Below are 22,149 nucleotides of genomic sequence, written 5' to 3'. Positions count from 1 at the left end.
GGTTTGATGAAGGTACTGTCCTTCCCCAGGTTCCTAGCTTTATTATGTACTATGTATCATTGCCACATACCCTTATTGTATGATTGTTGGCAGACAGTTTCCAATTGCGGTTTCCTAACCGAAAATGTAATCCATTGCGTAATTTGCTACTACGCACCAGGACAATATTTGCCAAAAACGGTATTTTGTCTCCTGAATCTTCAAGCATTGCGATCCATGAAATTTGAAGCATTGACTGAACACAGCAACCTCTGACTTGTCCTCTCTTCCCTAAACCGCTACCTTTCTTCTCCACTCCAATATGGCAAGACTCTTCCACCTAATTCCCAGGCAACCATAAGCACTCATGCAAAAAGATCACTCCTGTAGCGTTCTTATATGCATGGTTCACCGCTCACACGTCCACATCAGTCTCACCAACTTCGGCACACTGCATAGGCATTCCTGAAGTTAAGGACTTGTTCCAACTCTCGTTTGTGACCACACCGGCCACCAGCGTTACCCTCCAAGGCCCGTCTTGCTTTTCCCTATAGGATCTCTCTGGTACACCGCACCACTCCGTCCCATTTTGGATATCCTGCCTTAATTATTCCCCCTCCAGTTCCCTTCAGCTCACCGCAAGGTTGACTAATACCGGATGTAAGTGTAATTCTCATTATTGCAAGTGTTATTACAATATGGTTATGCATCAGTTTAATAAAGTTCATATGCTCTTCTAGGCACAACGACTCGATTCACATTATCCTGGCTGGATGTAGATTTCTCGCCGCTCTGTCTGCAACGGGTCCTTGTTGATTGGGCAGTTTCTTAGGGTAAGTGTAAGTCCATTGCTTATGCAGGATTCCTTCACTTTACCATTGCATTAGCGTCATGACCAGCTGGGCATTCTCCTTGTCTTTTAGTAAGGTTGTTGGCTCACAAGGGATGATTACCCTCATTCACCTCCTTCTCTGCATGGCTTTTTGCTTAACGTCACAACTGTGTTCATCCATCCACACTGGGTACTGACTGGGTTGAGCAACTACTGAGCACTCTACATAATAGATACTCTTGCACACCCTTATTTATCAATTATCCCTTTCTAATTTCCCACCGTGATTGCATTGCTTTTGTTTATCGGTTGCCGTTCTTCCCTATAATACTATCCTTTCATTTTTTTCCCTTTTCTCCCCCCCCGTCTCCCCCCCACAACCATGCCCTATTTTCTCTTTGGTTAACCCCCCTCACCCTCTTCCTTCCCTTGCTTCCATGGCCTTTCGCAGGACTCCTCTCAGGCTTCATTCCTTCGTCCTGATAATAATCCCCCACATTAATGGGGTTCGAAACGCCGTCGACACACCATGTCTTGACTTCCATTGCTCTTTCCTGGATCTCTGTGGTGCACAATGATGTTTTTTATATTGTGACTCCTGTAAATAAGAACATTGTTGTTTATACACACATGCCTGAATCTTGGAATCTGGTGATTTCCAACCCTGCTTTTCACCCACTGCACTTCTTAAATATTTTGTTTGTTTGATTGTTCGGTTAAATAATTACTTCTCTATTTTGAATGTAAAACTTTGCAGATCATTATGTTGTTCTGTATAACATTTCCTAAATTTACTTGCTAAAGACCACTGTCTCTTACAACATATTGTACATCCTAGGTCCCTTCTGACTCACAGGGTTCCCTTGTTTCTTTAGACCATGCTTGAAGCCATGGTGTAGCATTGGAAGGCCTTGTGGACGGTCCCTCTCCACTGGGCCTTGTAGCCATGCTTATGTGCTGTGAGGCCAATGGGTTAGTGGAATCCCTCCACAAATCCTCTCAGTGATACACAAGGTCTGAGAGGCCCAGGAGGGTGTGCCACGGGGTGTGCCTCCCCATGGCCCATTTTAAACTGTCTCATAGCTCTGCATCATGGCTGTGTGCATGGGTCCAAGTCAGTGACCAGATCCTGTGATTTCATGCTCTATGCTTACTCGAACGGCCTCACATATTCCCTTTCAACCCAGGCATAGCTATCAGTCAGGGGCATAGCCAACCGTAGTGCAGCAGCACTGGGCCCAGGGGTATTAAGTGTCCAATTGTAGTGTAGTTCCTATATTCCCAATAGGCTCTGCGCATTGGAATAATATACACTATAAATTTGACATAGGACCGAGGTCAGTATGTCTCTATCGGTATACTAAACTTAATTGTGTGTGCCAGCTAGCTCAGAGGTCACTAGAAACTTTCTCAAATAAACTAGAAGGGATTCGTTTCTGACAACCGCATAAACATGACAACTTTGTTTCCCCAAGAATCGAAACGTATATTCAGAGTCATGGAAACAATAGATAACTATTTCACTCAGTCAATCGTGCATGCTTTGTTTCTACAGAGTTTGCACAGAAATAGAGAGACGGGTGTTTCAATAAAAGCGGTTTATTGATCAGTCTTCTTTCTCATGCAAGAGAGGTGAACTGCTACAATCATTAGACAGAATGCAAAGTATAATGCGTAAACGGTAATATAAAATAATACTGTAATAGCATTGTCTGGTGATATGACATATGAAATTACATACATAAATAACACAGACTAAAATACTCAACTGGTGCTTCTAAAATATGCCTACCCCAGTGTACCTAACCTAGGTCTAGTACGAAGGAAGAAGTAGGTGTTGTCTTTAGCATAGGTTTAGTTTTGCCAAGAATTGCCAAAGGTTTCTCTAGGTTCTAATCAGCGCCATACCTTAGAATGAGAGAGGTTGGTATAGCTGTCTCGGAACTCGATTTCTCAACACCCGGCAAGGGGAGTCAGAAACACTGGAGCGGGATTTCTCGGCAGGAGGATGACAGCTTCTGATCAGTGCGTCAGCTGGAGAGATGGCTTCCTTCGGCACTTGCTGTAGCGAGCTGCGTCGTGCAAGTAGGTAGTCAAACTGCACCGAACCACACCGCGCTTTGACATAGCAAGCAAAGGTATATTTATACCTTGAAGGAGTTTAGGAATGCCAGTATTGACGTAAAGTCGGGCATATGAAGTCATGAATGAACCCCTAAGGAATAGATGTTCATGCATAATAAATGAGTTCTTGGAGAAATCAATATTCAAGCAAGGGGAAGTCCCTAACGGCTTAAGAGTCTGGTTTACCAAGAAATCGTGACGAGGATGAACGGATGGAAGTAGCCATGCCTGTATTTGGGTAGCATGGGCTATGCCTAAATAAGGACTGGATTTCTATGCCTATGTAAAGGCAATGTGAATTGTACCTATATAAGGGCATGAATCGGGAAAATAATTTGGAATCTAAAATCGAACACAACACAATGTTCCTAAATGATGGCTTTATTTTACTGTTCAGCCAGTGGACAAGAGTGAAGGCACACTTTTGCTTTGCACCAGTGCCGATGACACCAATGATGTGCCATTTGCCTCCCTTCAATGGGCCTCACAGCAGGTTTCAGAGCTGTGAGGCCTGAGAGAGGCCCTTCCTTTCTGGTCCCCATATTCAGCCGAGGTCGGACACCCAGGAGAAGAGGCACCAGCGCATGAGCTTAGCAGCACAGGAGTATGGCTGTGAGGCTCATGGGTGCCTCTCTCAGGGGTTTAGCCATCAGGAGAGCAGCAGTATCAGTGGTACCAGAGCTCATGGATGTTAGGGATCCAATGCAACCAGATTATGGATGCATTTTACTATCTCATATCAATTTCTTCCATCAGGGCCCATGGCTACATTACTATGCCATTTATCTCTTCTACCATGCACTGCACAGCAATGATCTAAAGCTGAAAAGCCAAGGAAAGGGCCATCCTCCCAAGGACTACCAACTACGGTCCAGTGCTGAAAGCAAGGCCCAAGGGAGGAAGCCTGCTCTCCTGAGCCTTGCAGCACTGGTCCATGGCTCCAATGCTCTGGGCAAGTGGCCCCCTTGGAAGGCTTAGCTATCAATTGTGTAGCAAGTTCAGTGGGACAGTGGCCTTGTGGGGTTATGTGTGCAATGCACCCAAATTATTACAGTATTTTACTGTCCACAAAAAAGTATACAAATTGTGATGGATGGAATGCTTGAATTAATCTCAGCCACTGGTAATTACTCGGGACCACATCCCAGTCCATTGTTATTTTGCACACCATTCCACCTCAGTTTGGACCCAGCCATATGTAAATCAGGTTTGACTCTGCTTCAATGGAAACAGTCCAGATGTAATTGTCAGGCTATCTCTTCCCTGTTCCGCAACACAAGCAACCCAGGACCAGTTTTGCCCTGGTTAGGGCTCATCAGCCAGGTATAGCTTGATTCCAGTGACAGTGTACAAGGGACACACATCTGGGCATACCCGTCTCATTTAGGGCACACACTAAAGTATATGAAAAAGTGATGGATGGAATGCTTGACAATTTTAGCTACTGCTGAAGCTGGTGCACCCCTGAGATCAAACGAGGCCCACCATGGGGGCCTTCCCCCAATTTGAAGATATCTGGTTACACCATTGTGTTTTATTTTTTGTGCACTTCTAATTTGAGAGAGTTGACTTATTTGATGAGGCAAGGATTTTTATTCTATTATTCCAAGAAGTTCTATTGATATTGTTTGCTCTTTTGCTCTGGTTTAGACACAAACGTACGGTACATGATGGTAAAATGCTGAACAGCTACAACACTAGAGGCCTGGGTCTTGCATCCTTGGCCCAGTACTGTGAGGACCAAATAAACAGAAGGTTAGTGGGCCAGGCTGACAGCATTTTTTATTTGCATTTGAATGTGTGCTTTCCAAGGTTTGTTCAAAATTGTGAAAAATCAAATAAAAGGAGATTTATTTCAAATCTGTTGATTGAATCTGCAGCATGTTAATTTAAAAAGGAAACGCATTCCTGGACCACATAGCAAATACCAAATATGAGTATCAAAATAGGTAAAGGATTCAGAGGTCTTTGAAGTGTTATTGCCATGGCTCATGGCACATTACGGTAAACCATTTTAGCCTACATACGATTGTATTCTGGTAGTTTCTAGTATTTTACAGTGACTTGGACAATGCCATTTATATAGACGTCAAGCTGTTTTCAACTGTTTTATTTGCTTTCATATCTTTCTTGCACATACTGTATCTTGCACTGGGTATCTGGGAAGACAAAGTTACATTTTAATCCACACTGGTCCCCTTAAGGGCATTCTGCATGCTGCAGCACACCACAGAAAGGCATGGAGACAGGCTGTGGTCACACCATGAGGCCACAGCAGAAGTCCCTATCTCCCTCCTCAGTGCATTTCCTTGTTGTGGTGTAAGTCCAGGAAGGGAGCATTGAATACAAGCCTATCCATCCAGCTCTGGCCTTTTAAGTGGCCCGAACAAAACACCAGCCACAGCAACAGGATCACCTGACTCCAGCCTCCTGGGGTCCCATCAGGAGCAAGTGGCCACAATGGGCAGAGACCCTCAGATCACAGACCTGCACATGCGGAGTTTTAGGCGCTCTGCACCTAGCCACACCATGCTCCTGCACACAGGAAGCCTCCATTTGTTGAAGTATTTCACAGCCTTCCCACAGCTTGACATTTATCTGAGTCAGCACTAGGAGTCCCAAAAGCCAAGGCAAGCAGCAGTGATTGGTGAATGGATGGGCAGAGGGGCCTATAGTTGCTGCTTCTTCTATTGGGCCAGTAGAGCACACGCTTACGGCAGCCATATCGATGGGTGGCTCCTTCTTGTGCCCACATATGAAATGTATGTTAACTTGACCTTATATGGGATGTGACTCACACCTGGAGTCCTGGGTAGTATGTTTTTGCCTTGCATTTTGCATGTGTAGCTGTGCTAATGGGGCACTGTTTTCTTCACATTAGTTTTTGTGCAATGTTTATGGGTATGCGATGCTCAAGCATAATTTGTACGGACCTTGTTTGGATTCTGGCTTACCTGCTGCATGTCAACACACTTATAGCATGGTAGCAACATTGAATAGGATTCCCATTTCTACTCAGAGGTCAGTCATTAATGATCACAAGCTTCTCCTACTTCACCTGCCCAAGAGCCCTTCATATTCTCACTACTTCCTTGAAGATTCCGGTGAGATGTTAATTTGACAAACAGTTCACAAACTCTCCAAACCCAACCAGCGGGTGACCGAAATGCTAGTAGGCTCAAAAACAAATCCACATTAACCACCCCCAAAACCGAGGTTTTTATTATTTTTGATGTGTTTTCTTTAAGTACCTTTCTTTAAGTACCGGCTCATGGCGGCCCTGGGCAGGGAGCGTAGGTAGGGGGCCTCCGGAGGAACGCAGGCGCGGAGCCCAGTGAAGGGGTGGGGGTCAGGGTGTTAGGAAGTGGAACAGAGCCACAAACACAAATTATTGAGGCACTGAGGTGCACCATGTTGAATTGGTTCGTGCATTTGAAGCTATTTCCAGGGTGCTTAATAGTTTGACACATCTGCCTAGATCGAAGTCCTCCCAGAGACACAGTTAGTTTGACCATTTATGTGCACAGGCATCCAGAATGTTGATGATTGTTTTGCACAGTTCTACAGGGGACTATTCTTCTATTAAGCGATTAAGGAAAACGGTGTTAGGAAAAAGGAGCCTAGGGAAGAGGCCAGGTTGAATTTAGCTTGAGAAGTGGCCAATGATGTCACTTGGTTTTGGGGCACGGTGAATGCTCCTTTTCTCAAAAACGTTTCTGTCTCTGAACATCTTTGTCCCTCTCCAAACACAGGTTGACCATTTTGTAAAGCTCTTTGATCCAACTATTAGCAAAGTTCCAGAGTCCTGTCAACCGAAACCAGTGGACATGCCCAGAGTACCAATCTCTCTAGTAGCAGGCCTCTTGCATTCACCTTGGATGAGGTCCTCTTAGCTCTGAGAAGAAGTGCGAAGGGCAAAGCTCCTGAGCCCGATGGGGTGCTGGTTGAGGCTTATAGAGCTATGAATGGGTTGTGGAGCCCCATTTTGACTCGAGTGTTTAATGCAGCAGCCGAGGGCAAAATACCTCACAGCTGGGCTCATTACATTATTGTGGCAATTTTTAAAAAGGGGGATACATCTGACCCAAAGTGTAATCACCCCATCTCCCTCTGGACTCATCTGTGAAATTGTTGGGCAGGGTTGTTTTTCAGAGAATGGAGCAGTGGGCTACAGATTATTCTATTCTTTTGAAAGCCCAGAATGGGGTCAGGAGTGGGCTGGGGACAGAGGACCAGTGTGTAAACTTAGACTTGTTCATCTGGAAATATACCAAGGCTAAGTCAGGTTATCTTCACTTATGCTTTGATGACCTCAGTAGCACCTTCGATCTGGTGGACCCCTCGATTCTGTGGCATTCATTACTCTCACTTAGGGACCCTGCAAATATAGTTTTCTTCCTTTCCCGGTTGTACAAGAATCTATCTACCAGGGGTGGATGTGGCCCCAACAGGGAGCCCCATCATTTTTATTTTATTTTTATTTGCAAAGTTTTATATAGCGCTGGCTACACCCGGAGGTATCAGAGCGCTTTACATGAGGATCAGAGGTTTACAAGTTACATAATTACATCAGTTACAAGAGCAAAGTATAGACATAGGAGAAAAACATGAGATTACACAATAATATGAGTAATTAACGCGTAGTATATCCAAGATACTGGGAGGAGGAGGGGGAAGGAAGGAAAACAAAGCGGGGAGACGAGAAAAACTGTGTCAGATGTCCAGCTGGGTAGGTGCTGGCCGAGGGGATGTACCCGAGTCAAGCTCCTCTATACCTGTATAGGACAGCTACCCCGGGCATCGGACAAGGTTGCTGGGGTACTGCTGTAAGTACGAACAGTTAAGGTATCCGCCCCGGGAGCATCGTCATAGATCCATCAACACACCGTTCCCAGTGTTACAGGGAAGCGCCGACTGCCTCGTCCTCAAACTCACCTCCAGGTCAAGAGTGTGGAGCACAGAGATGCAAGGGACAGTTCCAAAGTCTGTAGAATTGAGGGACAAACCATTGTTCGTGTCTACAGTCCTCTTGGCGGGCGTGAAACTGAAGAGGGATTGTGAATAGAAACCTGAACTTCATCAGAAATGAGTCCTCAATAGGCCTCCATAGTGACATTGCAGATATTGATTCTTGGTGCCTTTGTACATTAAGGCAAGACTGGGCCTTGCATTAGCGGGTCTCGTTATGAACCAGGTAAAGAGCTATGAACTATGGGGATCTGTTTAATCCTGTGACTCTGCCGTTGGTCTTGCCTCTGATTCTGTGATTCTTTTACTCTGTAATGCCTATCATCCAGTTTATACATCAGAATCCTCACTCACTGGTGGTATTTCCCTGGTAAGCGCCATTTTGGGGTCTGGTGTAGCGGATCCCGCTTACAAATATTAGCAAAGTTTTTATGGGGAATAGATTCAGGCACCTTCCGGTCCTCAAATCTCCCAATTGGATCGCCTGAGGCTTTCTCTGCTCCCCCACTCACCGCCTCTCAGCCCCTGCAGCGCGTCCGCTAAGGCGTGCGGGACTCTCGCAACACCGGAGCAGGCTTCCGGGGGCTCCTGGTGTGCTCACCGGATGATCCTGTATCTTCCGTTGTCACAGAGTTTCCACAGGTACCGGGGGATCGTTGGGTGGTTCTTGGGCTTAGTGGTTGCTGCCTTGCGGGCTGAGCATATGCGTCGCTCCGATGTTCAGGGCTGCACCATTGGTAACACCTGCTCCACTTCTTCTGCAGGCGCCCACTGGGGATGTAGAGGGGGTAGCTCCGGTTCTTGCCACTCCCCCGATGCAGTCTCCCAGGGGCCCGCTCCTGATTTCGCGGTCCCCGCTCTGTTACACAATAGTCCGCTCCGCCCCATGCGCCATTTTGAGGTGCGATCGCCTGGCGAGTTTTAGCCGATTACACAGCAACAAAGCAGGTTGGGGGGACGGCACCGACAGCGGCAGATGCTCCCAATGCTCCAATGTCGGGAGTGAGTTTTTCCTGCTGGTTTTGGTGTGATGAAGCACCGCTCTAGGTTGCTGTGCGCGGGGCTTCCACGGAGCTTCAGCTCCGAGCAGCCATGGTTGAACCGGCTCCTCCCAGGGGGGTCAGACGGGGCTGCGTTCTGGCCCCATTCTTATTTTCCCTCAATGTAAACAGCATTGATTGTGCCCTTCCGACCCTGCAGGCTGATGTACACATCATTGCTGGACGCCTGGTCCCTGTGCTTTTGTATGCGGATGACGCAGTCTTAATGTCTAGGACCGCTGTGACTTATGGACACCTTCGCTGAATTGATGGAAGCAAGGAAATTAATGATTAATGAAGCCAAAACTTTCATAATGCCTTGCGGGAAAAACACTCAGAAGTGTAGGACTTTTTTTATCATGGGCATTCCTATTGTGAAGGTTAATTCATTCTACTATCTGGGCATCTTTTCTCTAATAATGGTTCATGATTCCAAAATATACAAAACGCTTGATCTAAAATTATATATGGCTAGAGCATTGTCAGCCGCTATGTATGGTGGGGGCCGGTGGGGTCATACATCCTGCGGTCCTCTTCCGGTTGAGGAGAAATCCCTTCTTAGGCGCCTTCTGTGTATCCCTGCCTCAACTCCATCCTCAATGGCCCACAAGGAAGTGGGGCTAAGTACCTGTCCTGGGCCCTGGTGACAAACACCCAACACCGCTTTGTCTCAACAAGGTTACTGCTGGGCCTAGTACATCATCTAGTTGCCTTCCCCAGTATGAACCAGAGGTACAGGGACAAACCGTGCCCTCGCGACGCCATTTCGAAACAGCACTCAGCACTTTATGTAGTTCTGCTACTTTTATGATTGTTTAAGGAAACAAATTCTGAAACTGATCTTTATTGCCCATAATATCCGGTATTATAATGCTTCCCTACGCTTTTTGTGTGCCCTGGAGGTCCCTACTCTATGTGTTAGTGTTACTGCTTACATTAAGGTTGCAATTCGCATCAGGAAAGGTATTTTTATCTAACTATAGTATTTGTTTAATCTGTTTTAACACCGTATATGTGCTCAACTGTTTTTATCTGTAATTAATTTGATAGTTGTACTGCATTTAGTATTAACTGCTCTTTTATGGCCTAATTTGATTGTGCCGAATAAAGACTTTCGAACCATCGAGTCAAACGCAATCTAAACCTTCTGTTCGCTGGGATGGGGCAACTTAAGTCTCTCAACAGTGCTAGTTTGCCAAGCAAGTTAGCAGAGTCGGCCTTTATGATCCACATACATTGGGTTTTCAGCCATAAAATTCAGTTTCAGCAATGCGTGGTTAATTTGATTGAACATTATTAGCATCTCTTTGCATATAGAAATGTTTTTTTTCTCCAGAAAATCCATTGGTAAACTGCTGGCTACAGCTAACAGTAAACAGTAAGTGATGCCAGCTTTCAATCAGAGTGCTACTGTTTCTAGATAATACACATCCTCCATGGAGTAAACAAGATGCAGAACAAGCCACATGAGCAGTAGTTTTCAGTATGTATGTGGTCTGAGCATGCCACATGTTCTCACAATCACATCAACCAACTTAAACCTGAGCTCTCTTTCTTCCACCTTCAGCTTACAGCAGGCACCACAATCATTGTGTTAAATCTCGCTCACCTGCTCGTGGCCGATAGGAAGATCCCAATGGACTGGAGCAGCTCGTTCAGGCAGGTTCCAAACATGTAGCTGAGGAGGCACTTGTTAAGGGACTTTGTAGGGACACTTGGAAGTGACAACAGCACAAAGAGATCAGCATTAACCCAGCAGAACAATGGAGACGGGGGCTAGGGGGGAGCGTTATGGCAAACTCGCATCTTATACCCAGAATGTTGAAGGATTCTGCAAGAAACATTGAGGCCCTAAGTATGAGTCAGGCGGGGCGGGATATCAGTATGGAATCTTGGAATCTGCACCTCCTGATCACCGACTTTTCCTCTGGCAAGGTAGGAGGGGAAGGAGCATTCAGTGCTCACCCGTGCCAGAACTATTCATTCCCTTCTCTCCCCCCCCACCATTCCTACCCCAGACAGAAGCCCCTGCTCTCATTTACCACCCGCTTAAAGCACGTTTAAAAGTAAATGTGTGGATATAACGGTTGGAAACAGCATTTTCTGCCACCATGAATCTCCACATGTTTACACCTAACTCGTAATCAGGGAGCAAGTCTATTATTGCTCCTGGATGATGGTTCGGGCATATTAATACTGCACAATGTACTCACTCCCAGAATTAATCAATCAATCAATCAAAACATTTGTAAAGCGCACTACTGACCCGTGAAGGTCTCACTGCATTTGGGGTGGGGTGGGGGGGGGGGATGCAGCTACTGCTCGAACAGCCAGGTCTTGAGGAGTCATCTGGAGGTCAGAAGGTCTTGGGTCTGCGTAGGGGGATGGGGAGGGTGTTCCAGGTCTTGGCGGCGAGGTGGGAGAACGATCTGCCGCCAGAGGTTGCTCTTCGGATGCGGGGGACTGTGGCGAGGGCGGCGAAGCGGAGCTGGCGGGAGGGGTGTAGAATCTGAGTCGTTTGTTGAGGTACGCTGGTCCGGTGTTGTGGAGTGCCTTGTGCGCGTGGGTGAGGAGCTTCAAGGTTATCCTCTTGTTGATGGGGAGCCAGTGCAGGTTTCTCAGGTGGGGGGTGATGTGGCTGCAGTGAGGGATGTCGAGGATTAGGCGGGCAGAGGCGTTTTGAATGCGCTGGAACCGTCTCAGGAGTTTGGCTGAGGCTCCTGTGTAGAGGGCGTTTCCATAGTCCAGCCTGCTGCTGATGAGGGCCTTGTTTTGGTGGGGATCCATTTGTAGATCTTGCAGAGCATGCGGAGGGTGTTGAAGCAGGAGGATGAGACGGCGTTGACCTGCTTTGTCATGGAGAGGGTGGAGTCGTGGATGAACCCTAGGTTGCGTGCGTGGTCGTTGGGTGTTTGGAGCTGTTCCCATTCAGTCGGCCACCAGGAGTCGTCCCAGGCCGAGGGAGTGGATCCAAGGATGAGGACTTCTGTCTTGTCCAAGTTTAACTTCAGTCGGCTGTTCATCATCCACTCAGCGACGGCTTTCATTCCTTCATGGAGGACCACACACATGAAAATGGCGGGCATCAAAGCTGGAACTGTATGCTGTAGACAACCAGAGGTGCAACTAGAGCCAAAACATTTTGGGGGGTAAAGTGGGGAGGCTGATTCTTCCTACAATATGCAGAGTGGAGATGCATGGGCTCTAAAATGGGTGAAAACACAACAAAGCCTCGTTAGCAAGTAAATGGTCTTTTAAAGACCTGTGAAGTACTCGGGTGCAGCTGTGTGTGTGCCTCAGACAGGGCTGCCACACAAATGGGGTGCGGGGGTGGAGGGGGGAGTGAAGCCCTTTGAGCCCAATGGGCGTTGCGCGCCTGCTGACAACCAACAGATGCACTGTGCTCTAAAGACTGGTATGACTTGTGACTACCTATTTTTAGGGAGTGTTACCTAAAGACAGTATATTTTGTGTTAATGTAAAGGGGTGTTGCTCGTCACTCCTAGTTTGGACCTTATACTTAGATTTTTTTCATGATCTCTCATCATGAAATGTTTGTAAATCCGACAGCGTTAACCGATAAACTTGCATAAAACCGCTGTATAATGTATTTACTTTTTTTTGTAATTTACTTATAAATGGCACTACTGGTCGTATGCATCAAGGTGCGGACACCTACAAGAAGATGGTGGAGAAGAACAGATAGAGAGGAGAGAAGGCCGACAGCCAGGATTAGCAAAGTAGGAGAGTTTGGAGGTCTTTCCAAAAAGTAAGATGGTTAGACTGCTATCTCACTTAAAGGGGTAAATTGTTCTAACTTTTCGGGCCCTGTAGCGAAGGCATAAATGCCAACATTTTAGAACATGAAAGTGGGAGAATTTGAAAATAAATTGTGAGAATTTATTTTCCCCATTGATTTACATTGTAACAAAGGCAATTTTCGGACGGAGACAGAAAAATAAATATATTTTTGCCTTCTAAAATAGGGAGTCTTTTGCTTGAATCATGTCTGTAGAAGGGAAACACGCCCCTCTAGGCCATCTATTGCCTGTGAGCAACAACTGTTTTTATTAAAGTTGAGTTTAAAAATGATTGAGGAACACGAACGGGAGAGCAGTGATGAAGGTGGACAGGCAGTGGCGTGACAAAATCTGAGGGCCCCCGTAAGGTGCATGGAGGGGCCGCCTCCATACTCAATCAGGAGCTCTCTGTCTGGAGTACTGTGGGGGCCCCCTGGAGCTTGCCCCCCCCCCCGCACCGCAGGGACTGTGGGGGCCTGTATTAAGCCACTGTGGACAGGTTGGTTGTTTCCATGATACATCAGCGCACTACACCTATCATGTTTAATTAACAGAAGCAGAGATCTAACATGAACATTACACAAGGAATGTGGGAAGAGAGAAGAGGCTCGGGGATCTCCATAAGCTATGTCGGAATAAGCAGAACGGGGACACATAATGGGAGTGATTGGTTAAAAAAAAGAAACACCATTCAGCAACCGTGCCAGAGATACCTACATTGCATAGTCTGTGGAAGAATCAAAAGGTCACCATATCAAGTGTGGCAGACATGTCAAGCAGGATCACCCTCACCCTCACAGATAATGTCTCACCTCATCAAGGGCATATAGTAGGGAGGTTTTGAACAGGCCAAACGCCCAGTTACCATCGCTCCAAGGTTCCCAACTCTCATATGACCTCATCCTTACTAAGAAAGGCTTGGAAAAGTTTCGGCTCACTGACAAAACATTAGTCAGCTGACTTTAGGTGCTTTAAACCTATATATATGTATATATATATATATATATATATATATATATATATATATATATATATATATATACATATTTATTTATTTTTTACAACAATGTGGCTGCATTCACCAGAGCAGCACAGCAGCGGGTGCGGGCGTTCAGCCCAGCCAAGAACATCAATTTTTCATCAAAGAAATGCCGCACTCAGGAACTTTACGTTTTTTCAAATTTTAATTAAACAGAGCCCAGTCTGCACACCGACGCGTTTCAGCCTTACGACCTTGGTCACGGTAAGTGGTAATACCTCTAGCAGCTGTTTATAGGTCATTTCCTGTTAAGCATGCCCATGAATCCTGGGACATGCAGTTCTCAATGTTTTAGCACAGTTCAACCACAATGCAGACATTGTATTTACTTATCGCAAATTTTTCAGTGCATTTTCAAGCTTTGAGAATTTAAACAAAAATTGTATAGTTACTTATTTTCACATCCCTAAGAAAACATTTTAGTGGCAATGCCTTTTTAAACCAAACATTGTTATTTTCTCACATCCACATTTAGTTGTGCGTGCCATAATTACATGAAAGAAACCATACTTGATATGAATTGTTTGATTCTAAACACAGATTGAGGGTATAGTACCCTAAAAAATATATAAAATCAGGAAGTTGTTATACATTGTTTTGACCAAGAGTGGCTGCTTCACAAGAAGTAGTTTTTTCATCTCACAAACCATATCTAAGATGCCAAAGCCTGACTGAACAAATTGACATGTGTCTTTTTTTCACCTATACTAGCAACGTGACACTGCTTAACTATGGACCATATGCAGCATACTCCTTTGTTTGTGTTGCTCCTCACATGCCTGTGGTCTGATGCACCCTGATAGCTCCCCGCAGCAGAACATTCACAGCAAATTAGCCCTTTCAAGGTCACCCTAATATTGGGAAGGATATGCTGAGGGGATGCCCTCAATTTAATAGAAACCTCAAGTGCAAGGACTAATGTATATTTCAATCCCACCTAGTCTCATGACTTATTCACATTCTGAACCAGTGAAGATCACAAAAATACCTCATCAGAAATTACCTGTATGTAAGTAAATAAAAAACCCTTCATTTAAATACCTGGAAGGGTATTCTGGTCTCCATCACACTCTCATTTCATCTGAGTGAAACAAACCAAAGCTGATGAGAGCTTGCTCATAATTTAAGCAATGTATTCATTTGGTTAATTTTTCTTAGCAAATTTGCTAGTTTTCTAATAACTTTTTTCATGAGTGGACCTGCAATAATATAAATATATTTGTATATGATTATTTCTTATTCGTCCACTAAGCTAATCATCTTATTTTAATTATTTTGTCATATATTTGTGATGGACAAAATGTAGAACAATGTCATACATTCACCCCAGTACAAGGATCTGGGCCTAAATCCATCGTTTTTTTGCACTCCACACCACCCTGGGTTAGACACTGGCTATATGCAAATCAGCTCTGACCCTGTGCCTCATGGGAACAGTCCAGTCTGAACTACCAAGCCATGTCTTTCCCAGACCGGAATCAAGCATCCAAGGACCGGTTTCTGGCTATCAGCCTTCATCAGCCTGCATAGCTTGACTCCAGTGGTGTGGAGAGCCTGGGACTCACGTCTGAGCATACCTAGCCCACTCGGGATGAAAATTGCAAAAAACACAGTTGATGGACAGAATGTAGAACAATGTCATACATTCACCCCAGTACAAGGATCTGGGCCTAAATCCATCGTTTTTTTGCACTCCACACCACCCTGGGTTAGACACTGGCTATATACAAATCAGCTCTAACCCTGTGCCTCATGGGAACAGTCCAGTCCGAACTACCAAGCCATGTCTTTCCCAGACCGGAATCAAGCATCCAAGGCCTGGTTTCTGGCTATCAGCCTTCATCAGCCTGGATAGCTTGACTCCAGTGGTGAGGAGAGCCTGGGACTCACGTCTGAGCATACCCAGCCCACTCAGGGTGAAAATTGCAAAAAACACAGTTGATGGACAGAATGTAGAACAATGTCATACATTCACCCCAGTACAAGGATCTGGGCCTAAATCCATCGTTGTTTTGCACTCCACACCACCCTGGGTTAGACACTGGCTATATGCAAATCAGCTCTGACCCTGTGCCTCATGGGAACAGTCCAGTCTGAACTACCAAGCCATGTCTTTCCCACACCGGAATCAAGCATCCAAGGACCGGTTTCTGGCTATCAGCCTTCATCAGCCTGGATAGCTTGACTCCAGTGGTGTGGAGAGCCTGGGACTCACGTCTGAGCATACCCAGCCCACTCGGGATGAAAATTGCAAAAAACACAGTTGATGGACAGAATGTTGAACAATGTCATACATTCACCCCAGTACAAGGATATGGGCCTAAATCCATAGTTTTTTTGCACTCCATACCACCCTGGGTTAGACACTGGCTATATGCAAATCAGCTCTGACCCTGTGCCTCATGGGAACAGTCCAGTCCGAACTACCAAGCCATGTCTTTCCCAGACCGGAATCAAGCATCCAAGGACCGGTTTCTTGCTATCAGCCTTCATCAGCCTGGATAGCTTGACTCCAGTGGTGTGGAGAGCCTGGGACTCACGTCTGAGCATACCCAGCCCACTCGGGGTGAAAATTGCAAAAAACACAGTTGATGGACAGAATGTAGAACAATGTCATACATTCACCCCAGTACAAGGATCTGGGCCTAAATCCATCGTTTTTTTGCACTCCACACCACCCTGGGTTAGACACTGGCTATATGCAAATCAGCTCTGACCCTGTGCCTCATGGGAACAGTCCAGTCCGAACTACCAAGCCATGTCTTTCCCAGACCGGAATCAAGCATCCAAGACCCGGTTTCTGGCTATCAGCCTTCATCAGCCTGGATAGCTTGACTCCAGTGGTGTGGAGAGCCTGGGACTCACGTCTGAGCATACTCAGCCCACTCGGGGTGAAAATTGCAAAAAACACAGTTGATGGACAGAATGTAGAACAATGTCATACATTCACCCCAGTACAAGGATCTGGGCCTATATCCATCGTTTTTTGCACTCCACACCACCCTGGGTTAGACATTGGCTATATGCAAATCAGCTCTGACCCTGTGCCTCATGGGAACAGTCCAGTCCGAACTACCAAGCCATGTCTTTCCCAGACCGGAATCAAGCATCCAAGGACCGGTTTCTGGCTAACAGCCTTCATCAGCCTGGATAGCTTGACTCCAGTGGTGTGGAGAGCCTGGGACTCACGTCTGAGCATACCCAGCCCACTCGGGGTGAAAATTGCAAAAAACACAGTTGATGGACAGAATGTAGAACAATGTCATACATTCACCCCAGTACAAGGATCTGGGCCTAAATCCATCGTTTTTTGCACTCCACACCACCCTGGGTTAGACACTGGCTATATACAAATCAGCTCTGACCCTGTGCCTCATGGGAACAGTCCAGTCCGAACTACCAAGCCATGTCTTTCCCAGACCGGAATCAAGCATCCAAGGCCTGGTTTCTGGCTATCAGCCTTCATCAGCCTGGATAGCTTGACTCCAGTGGTGTGGAGAGCCTGGGACTCACCTCGGAGCATACCCAGCCCACTCGGGGTGAAAATTGCAAAAAACACAGTTGATGGACAGAATGTAGAACAATGTCATACATTCACCCCAGTACAAGGATCTGGGCCTAAATCCATCGTTGTTTTGCACTCCACACCACCCTGGGTTAGACACTGGCTATATGCAAATCAGCTCTGACCCTGTGCCTCATGGGAACAGTCCAGTCTGAACTACCAAGCCATGTCTTTCCCAGACCGGAATCAAGCATCCAAGGACCGGTTTCTGGCTATCAGCCTTCATCAGCCTGGATAGCTTGACTCCAGTGGTGTGGAGAGTCTGGGACTCACGTCTGAGCATACCCAGCCCACTCGGGATGAAAATTGCAAAAAACACAGTTGATGGACAGAATGTAGAACAATGTCATACATTCACCCCAGTACAAGGATCTGGGCCTAAATCCATCGTTTTTTTGCACTCCACACCACCCTGGGTTAGACACTGGCTATATGCAAATCAGCTCTGACCCTGTGCCTCATGGGAACAGTCCAGTCTGAACTACCAAGCCATGTCTTTCCCACACCGGAATCAAGCATCCAAGGACCGGTTTCTGGCTATCAGCCTTCATCAGCCTGGATAGCTTGACTCCAGTGGTGTGGAGAGCCTGGGACTCACGTCTGAGCATACCCAGCCCACTCGGGATGAAAATTGCAAAAAACACAGTTGATGGACAGAATGTTGAACAATGTCATACATTCACCCCAGTACAAGGATATGGGCCTAAATCCATAGTTTTTTTGCACTCCATACCACCCTGGGTTAGACACTGGCTATATGCAAATCAGCTCTGACCCTGTGCCTCATGGGAACAGTCCAGTCCGAACTACCAAGCCATGTCTTTCCCAGACCGGAATCAAGCATCCAAGGACCGGTTTCTTGCTATCAGCCTTCATCAGCCTGGATAGCTTGACTCCAGTGGTGTGGAGAGCCTGGGACTCACGTCTGAGCATACCCAGCCCACTCGGGGTGAAAATTGCAAAAAACACAGTTGATGGACAGAATGTAGAACAATGTCATACATTCACCCCAGTACAAGGATCTGGGCCTAAATCCATCGTTTTTTTGCACTCCACACCACCCTGGGTTAGACACTGGCTATATGCAAATCAGCTCTGACCCTGTGCCTCATGGGAACAGTCCAGTCCGAACTACCAAGCCATGTCTTTCCCAGACCGGAATCAAGCATCCAAGACCCGGTTTCTGGCTATCAGCCTTCATCAGCCTGGATAGCTTGACTCCAGTGGTGTGGAGAGCCTGGGACTCACGTCTGAGCATACTCAGCCCACTCGGGGTGAAAATTGCAAAAAACACAGTTGATGGACAGAATGTAGAACAATGTCATACATTCACCCCAGTACAAGGATCTGGGCCTATATCCATCGTTTTTTTGCACTCCACACCACCCTGGGTTAGACATTGGCTATATGCAAATCAGCTCTGACCCTGTGCCTCATGGGAACAGTCCAGTCCGAACTACCAAGCCATGTCTTTCCCAGACCGGAATCAAGCATCCAAGGACCGGTTTCTGGCTAACAGCCTTCATCAGCCTGGATAGCTTGACTCCAGTGGTGTGGAGAGCCTGGGACTCACGTCTGAGCATACCCAGCCCACTCGGGGTGAAAATTGCAAAAAACACAGTTGATGGACAGAATGTAGAACAATGTCATACATTCACCCCAGTACAAGGATCTGGGCCTAAATCCATCGTTTTTTGCACTCCACACCACCCTGGGTTAGACACTGGCTATATACAAATCAGCTCTGACCCTGTGCCTCATGGGAACAGTCCAGTCCGAACTACCAAGCCATGTCTTTCCCAGACCGGAATCAAGCATCCAAGGCCTGGTTTCTGGCTATCAGCCTTCATCAGCCTGGATAGCTTGACTCCAGTGGTGTGGAGAGCCTGGGACTCACCTCTGAGCATACCCAGCCCACTCGGGGTGAAAATTGCAAAAAACACAGTTGATGGACAGAATGTAGAACAATGTCATACATTCACCCCAGTACAAGGATCTGGGCCTAAATCCATCGTTGTTTTGCACTCCACACCACCCTGGGTTAGACACTGGCTATATGCAAATCAGCTCTGACCCTGTGCCTCATGGGAACAGTCCAGTCTGAACTACCAAGCCATGTCTTTCCCAGACCGGAATCAAGCATCCAAGGACCGGTTTCTGGCTATCAGCCTTCATCAGCCTGGATAGCTTGACTCCAGTGGTGTGGAGAGTCTGGGACTCACGTCTGAGCATACCCAGCCCACTCGGGATGAAAATTGCAAAAAACACAGTTGATGGACAGAATGTAGAACAATGTCATACATTCACCCCAGTACAAGGATCTGGGCCTAAATCCATCGTTTTTTTGCACTCCACACCACCCTGGGTTAGACACTGGCTATATACAAATCAGCTCTGACCCTGTGCCTCATGGGAACAGTCCAGTCCGAACTACCAAGCCATGTCTTTCCCAGACCGGAATCAAGCATCCAAGGCCCGGTTTCTGGCTATCAGCCTTCATCAGCCTGGATAACTTGACTCCAGTGGTGTGGAGAGCCCGGGACTCACGTCTGAGCATACCCAGCCCACTCGGGATGAAAATTGCAAAAAACACAGTTGATGGACAGAATGTTGAACAATGTCATACATTCACCCCAGTACAAGGATATGGGCCTAAATCCATCGTTTTTTCGCACTCCACACCACCCTGGGTTAGACACTGGCTATATGCAAATCAGCTCTGACCCTGTGCCTCATGGGAACAGTCCAGTCCGAACTACCAAGCCATGTCTTTCCCAGACCGGAATCAAGCATCCAAGGACCGGTTTCTTGCTATCAGCCTTCATCAGCCTGGATAGCTTGACTTCAGTGGTGTGGAGAGCCTGGGACTCACGTCTAAGCATACCCAGCCCACTCGGGGTGAAAATTGCAAAAAACACAGTTGATGGACAGAATGTAGAACAATGTCATACATTCACCCCAGTACAAGGATCTGGGCCTAAATCCATCGTTTTTTTGCACTCCACACCACCCTGGGTTAGACACTGGCTATATGCAAATCAGCTCTGACCCTGTGCCTCATGGGAACAGTCCAGTCCGAACTACCAGGCCATGTCTTTCCCAGACCGGAATCAAGCATCCAAGGCCCGGTTTCTGGCTATCAGCCTTCATCAGCCTGGATAGCTTGACTCAAGTGGTGTGGAGAGCCTGGGACTCACGTCTGAGCATACTCAGCCCACTCGGGGTGAAAATTGCAAAAAACACAGTTGATGGACAGAATGTAGAACAAGGTCATACATTCACCCCAGTACAAGGATCTGGGCCTATATCCATCGTTTTTTTGCACTCCACACCACCCTGGGTTAGACACTGGCTATATGCAAATCAGCTCTGACCCTGTGCCTCATGGGAAAAGTCCAGTCCGAACTACCAAGCCATGTCTTTCCCAGACCGGAATCAAGCATCCAAGGACCGGTTTCTGGCTATCAGCCTTCATCAGCCTGGATAGCTTGACTCCAGTGGTGTGGAGAGCCTGGGACTCACGTCTGAGCATACCCAGCCCACTCGGGGTGAAAATTGCAAAAAACACAGTTGATGGACAGAATGTAGAACAATGTCATACATTCACCCCAGTACAAGGATCTGGGCCTAAATCCATTGTTTTTTTGCACTCCACACCACCCTGGGTTAGACACTGGCTATATACAAATCAGCTCTGACCCTGTGCCTCATGGGAACTGTCCAGTCCGAACTACCAAGCCATGTCTTTCCCAGACCGGAATCAAGCATCCAAGGCCCGGTTTCTGGCTATCAGCCTTCATCAGCCTGGATAGCTTGACTCCAGTGGTGTGGAGAGCCTGGGACTCACCTCTGAGCATACCCAGCCCACTCGGGGTGAAAATTGCAAAAAACACAGTTGATGGACAGAATGTAGAACAATGTCATACATTCACCCCAGTACAAGGATCTGGGCCTAAATCCATCGTTTTTTTGCACTCCACACCACCCTGGGTTAGACACTGGCTATATGCAAATCAGCTCTGACCCTGTGCCTCATGGGAACAGTCCAGTCCAAACTACCAAGCCATGTCTTTCCCAGACCGGAATCAAGCATCCAAGGACCGGTTTCTGGCTATCAGCCTCCATCAGCCTGGATAGCTTGACTCCAGTGGTGTGGAGAGCCTGGGACTCACGTCTGAGCATACCCAGCCCACTCGAGGTGAAAATTGCAAAAAACACAGTTGATGGACAGAATGTAGAACAATGTCATACATTCACCCCAGTACAGGGATCTGGGCCTAAATCCATCGTTGTTTTGCACTCCACACCACCCTGGGTTAGACACTGGCTATATGCAAATCAGCTCTGACCCTGTGCCTCATGGGAACAGTCCAGTCCGAACTACCAAGCCATGTCTTTCCCAGACCGGAATCAAGCATCCAAGACCCGGTTTCTGGCTATCAGCCTTCATCAGCCTGGATAGCTTGACTCCAGTGGTGTGGAGAGCCTGGGACTCACGTCTGAGCATACTCAGCCCACTCGGGGTGAAAATTGCAAAAAACACAGTTGATGGACAGAATGTAGAACAATGTCATACATTCACCCCAGTATAAGGATCTGGGCCTATATCCATCGTTTTTTTGCACTCCACACCACCCTGGGTTAGACACTGGCTATATGCAAATCAGCTCTGACCCTGTGCCTCATGGGAACAGTCCAGTCCGAACTACCAAGCCATGTCTTTCCCAGACCGGAATCAAGCATCCAAGGACCGGTTTCTGGCTATCAGCCTTCATCAGCCTGGATAGCTTGACTCGAGTGGT

The 22,149-nt window shown here is 46.9% G+C and overlaps 1 protein-coding gene across 6 annotated transcripts in view; it reads right to left on the bottom strand.

The window, feature by feature from the left end:
• The window catches only part of ARMH1 (armadillo like helical domain containing 1), a 649,433-nt gene that overhangs the window by 502,219 nt on the left and 125,065 nt on the right, over positions 1-22,149 (bottom strand). The window contains exon 1 of one of the 6 annotated variants that reach the window (XM_078671743.1): positions 10,553-10,653. The exons of the other annotated variants lie outside the window; for them this stretch is intronic. Within the exon in view, the coding sequence (XP_078527869.1) occupies positions 10,553-10,617 (65 nt within the window). The 5' untranslated portion in view covers positions 10,618-10,653. Of the gene's footprint in view, positions 1-10,552; positions 10,654-22,149 lie in introns of those variants that run through there. 6 annotated transcript variants of the gene reach the window in all.

The sequence above is a fragment of the Lissotriton helveticus genome, chromosome 1_2 (genome assembly GCF_964261635.1).
Source record: "Lissotriton helveticus chromosome 1_2, aLisHel1.1, whole genome shotgun sequence".
Lineage (NCBI taxonomy): Eukaryota > Metazoa > Chordata > Amphibia > Caudata > Salamandridae > Lissotriton > Lissotriton helveticus.
Note: the sequence above shows the minus strand (reverse complement) of the source record. Positions and strands in the feature narration are given on the sequence as shown.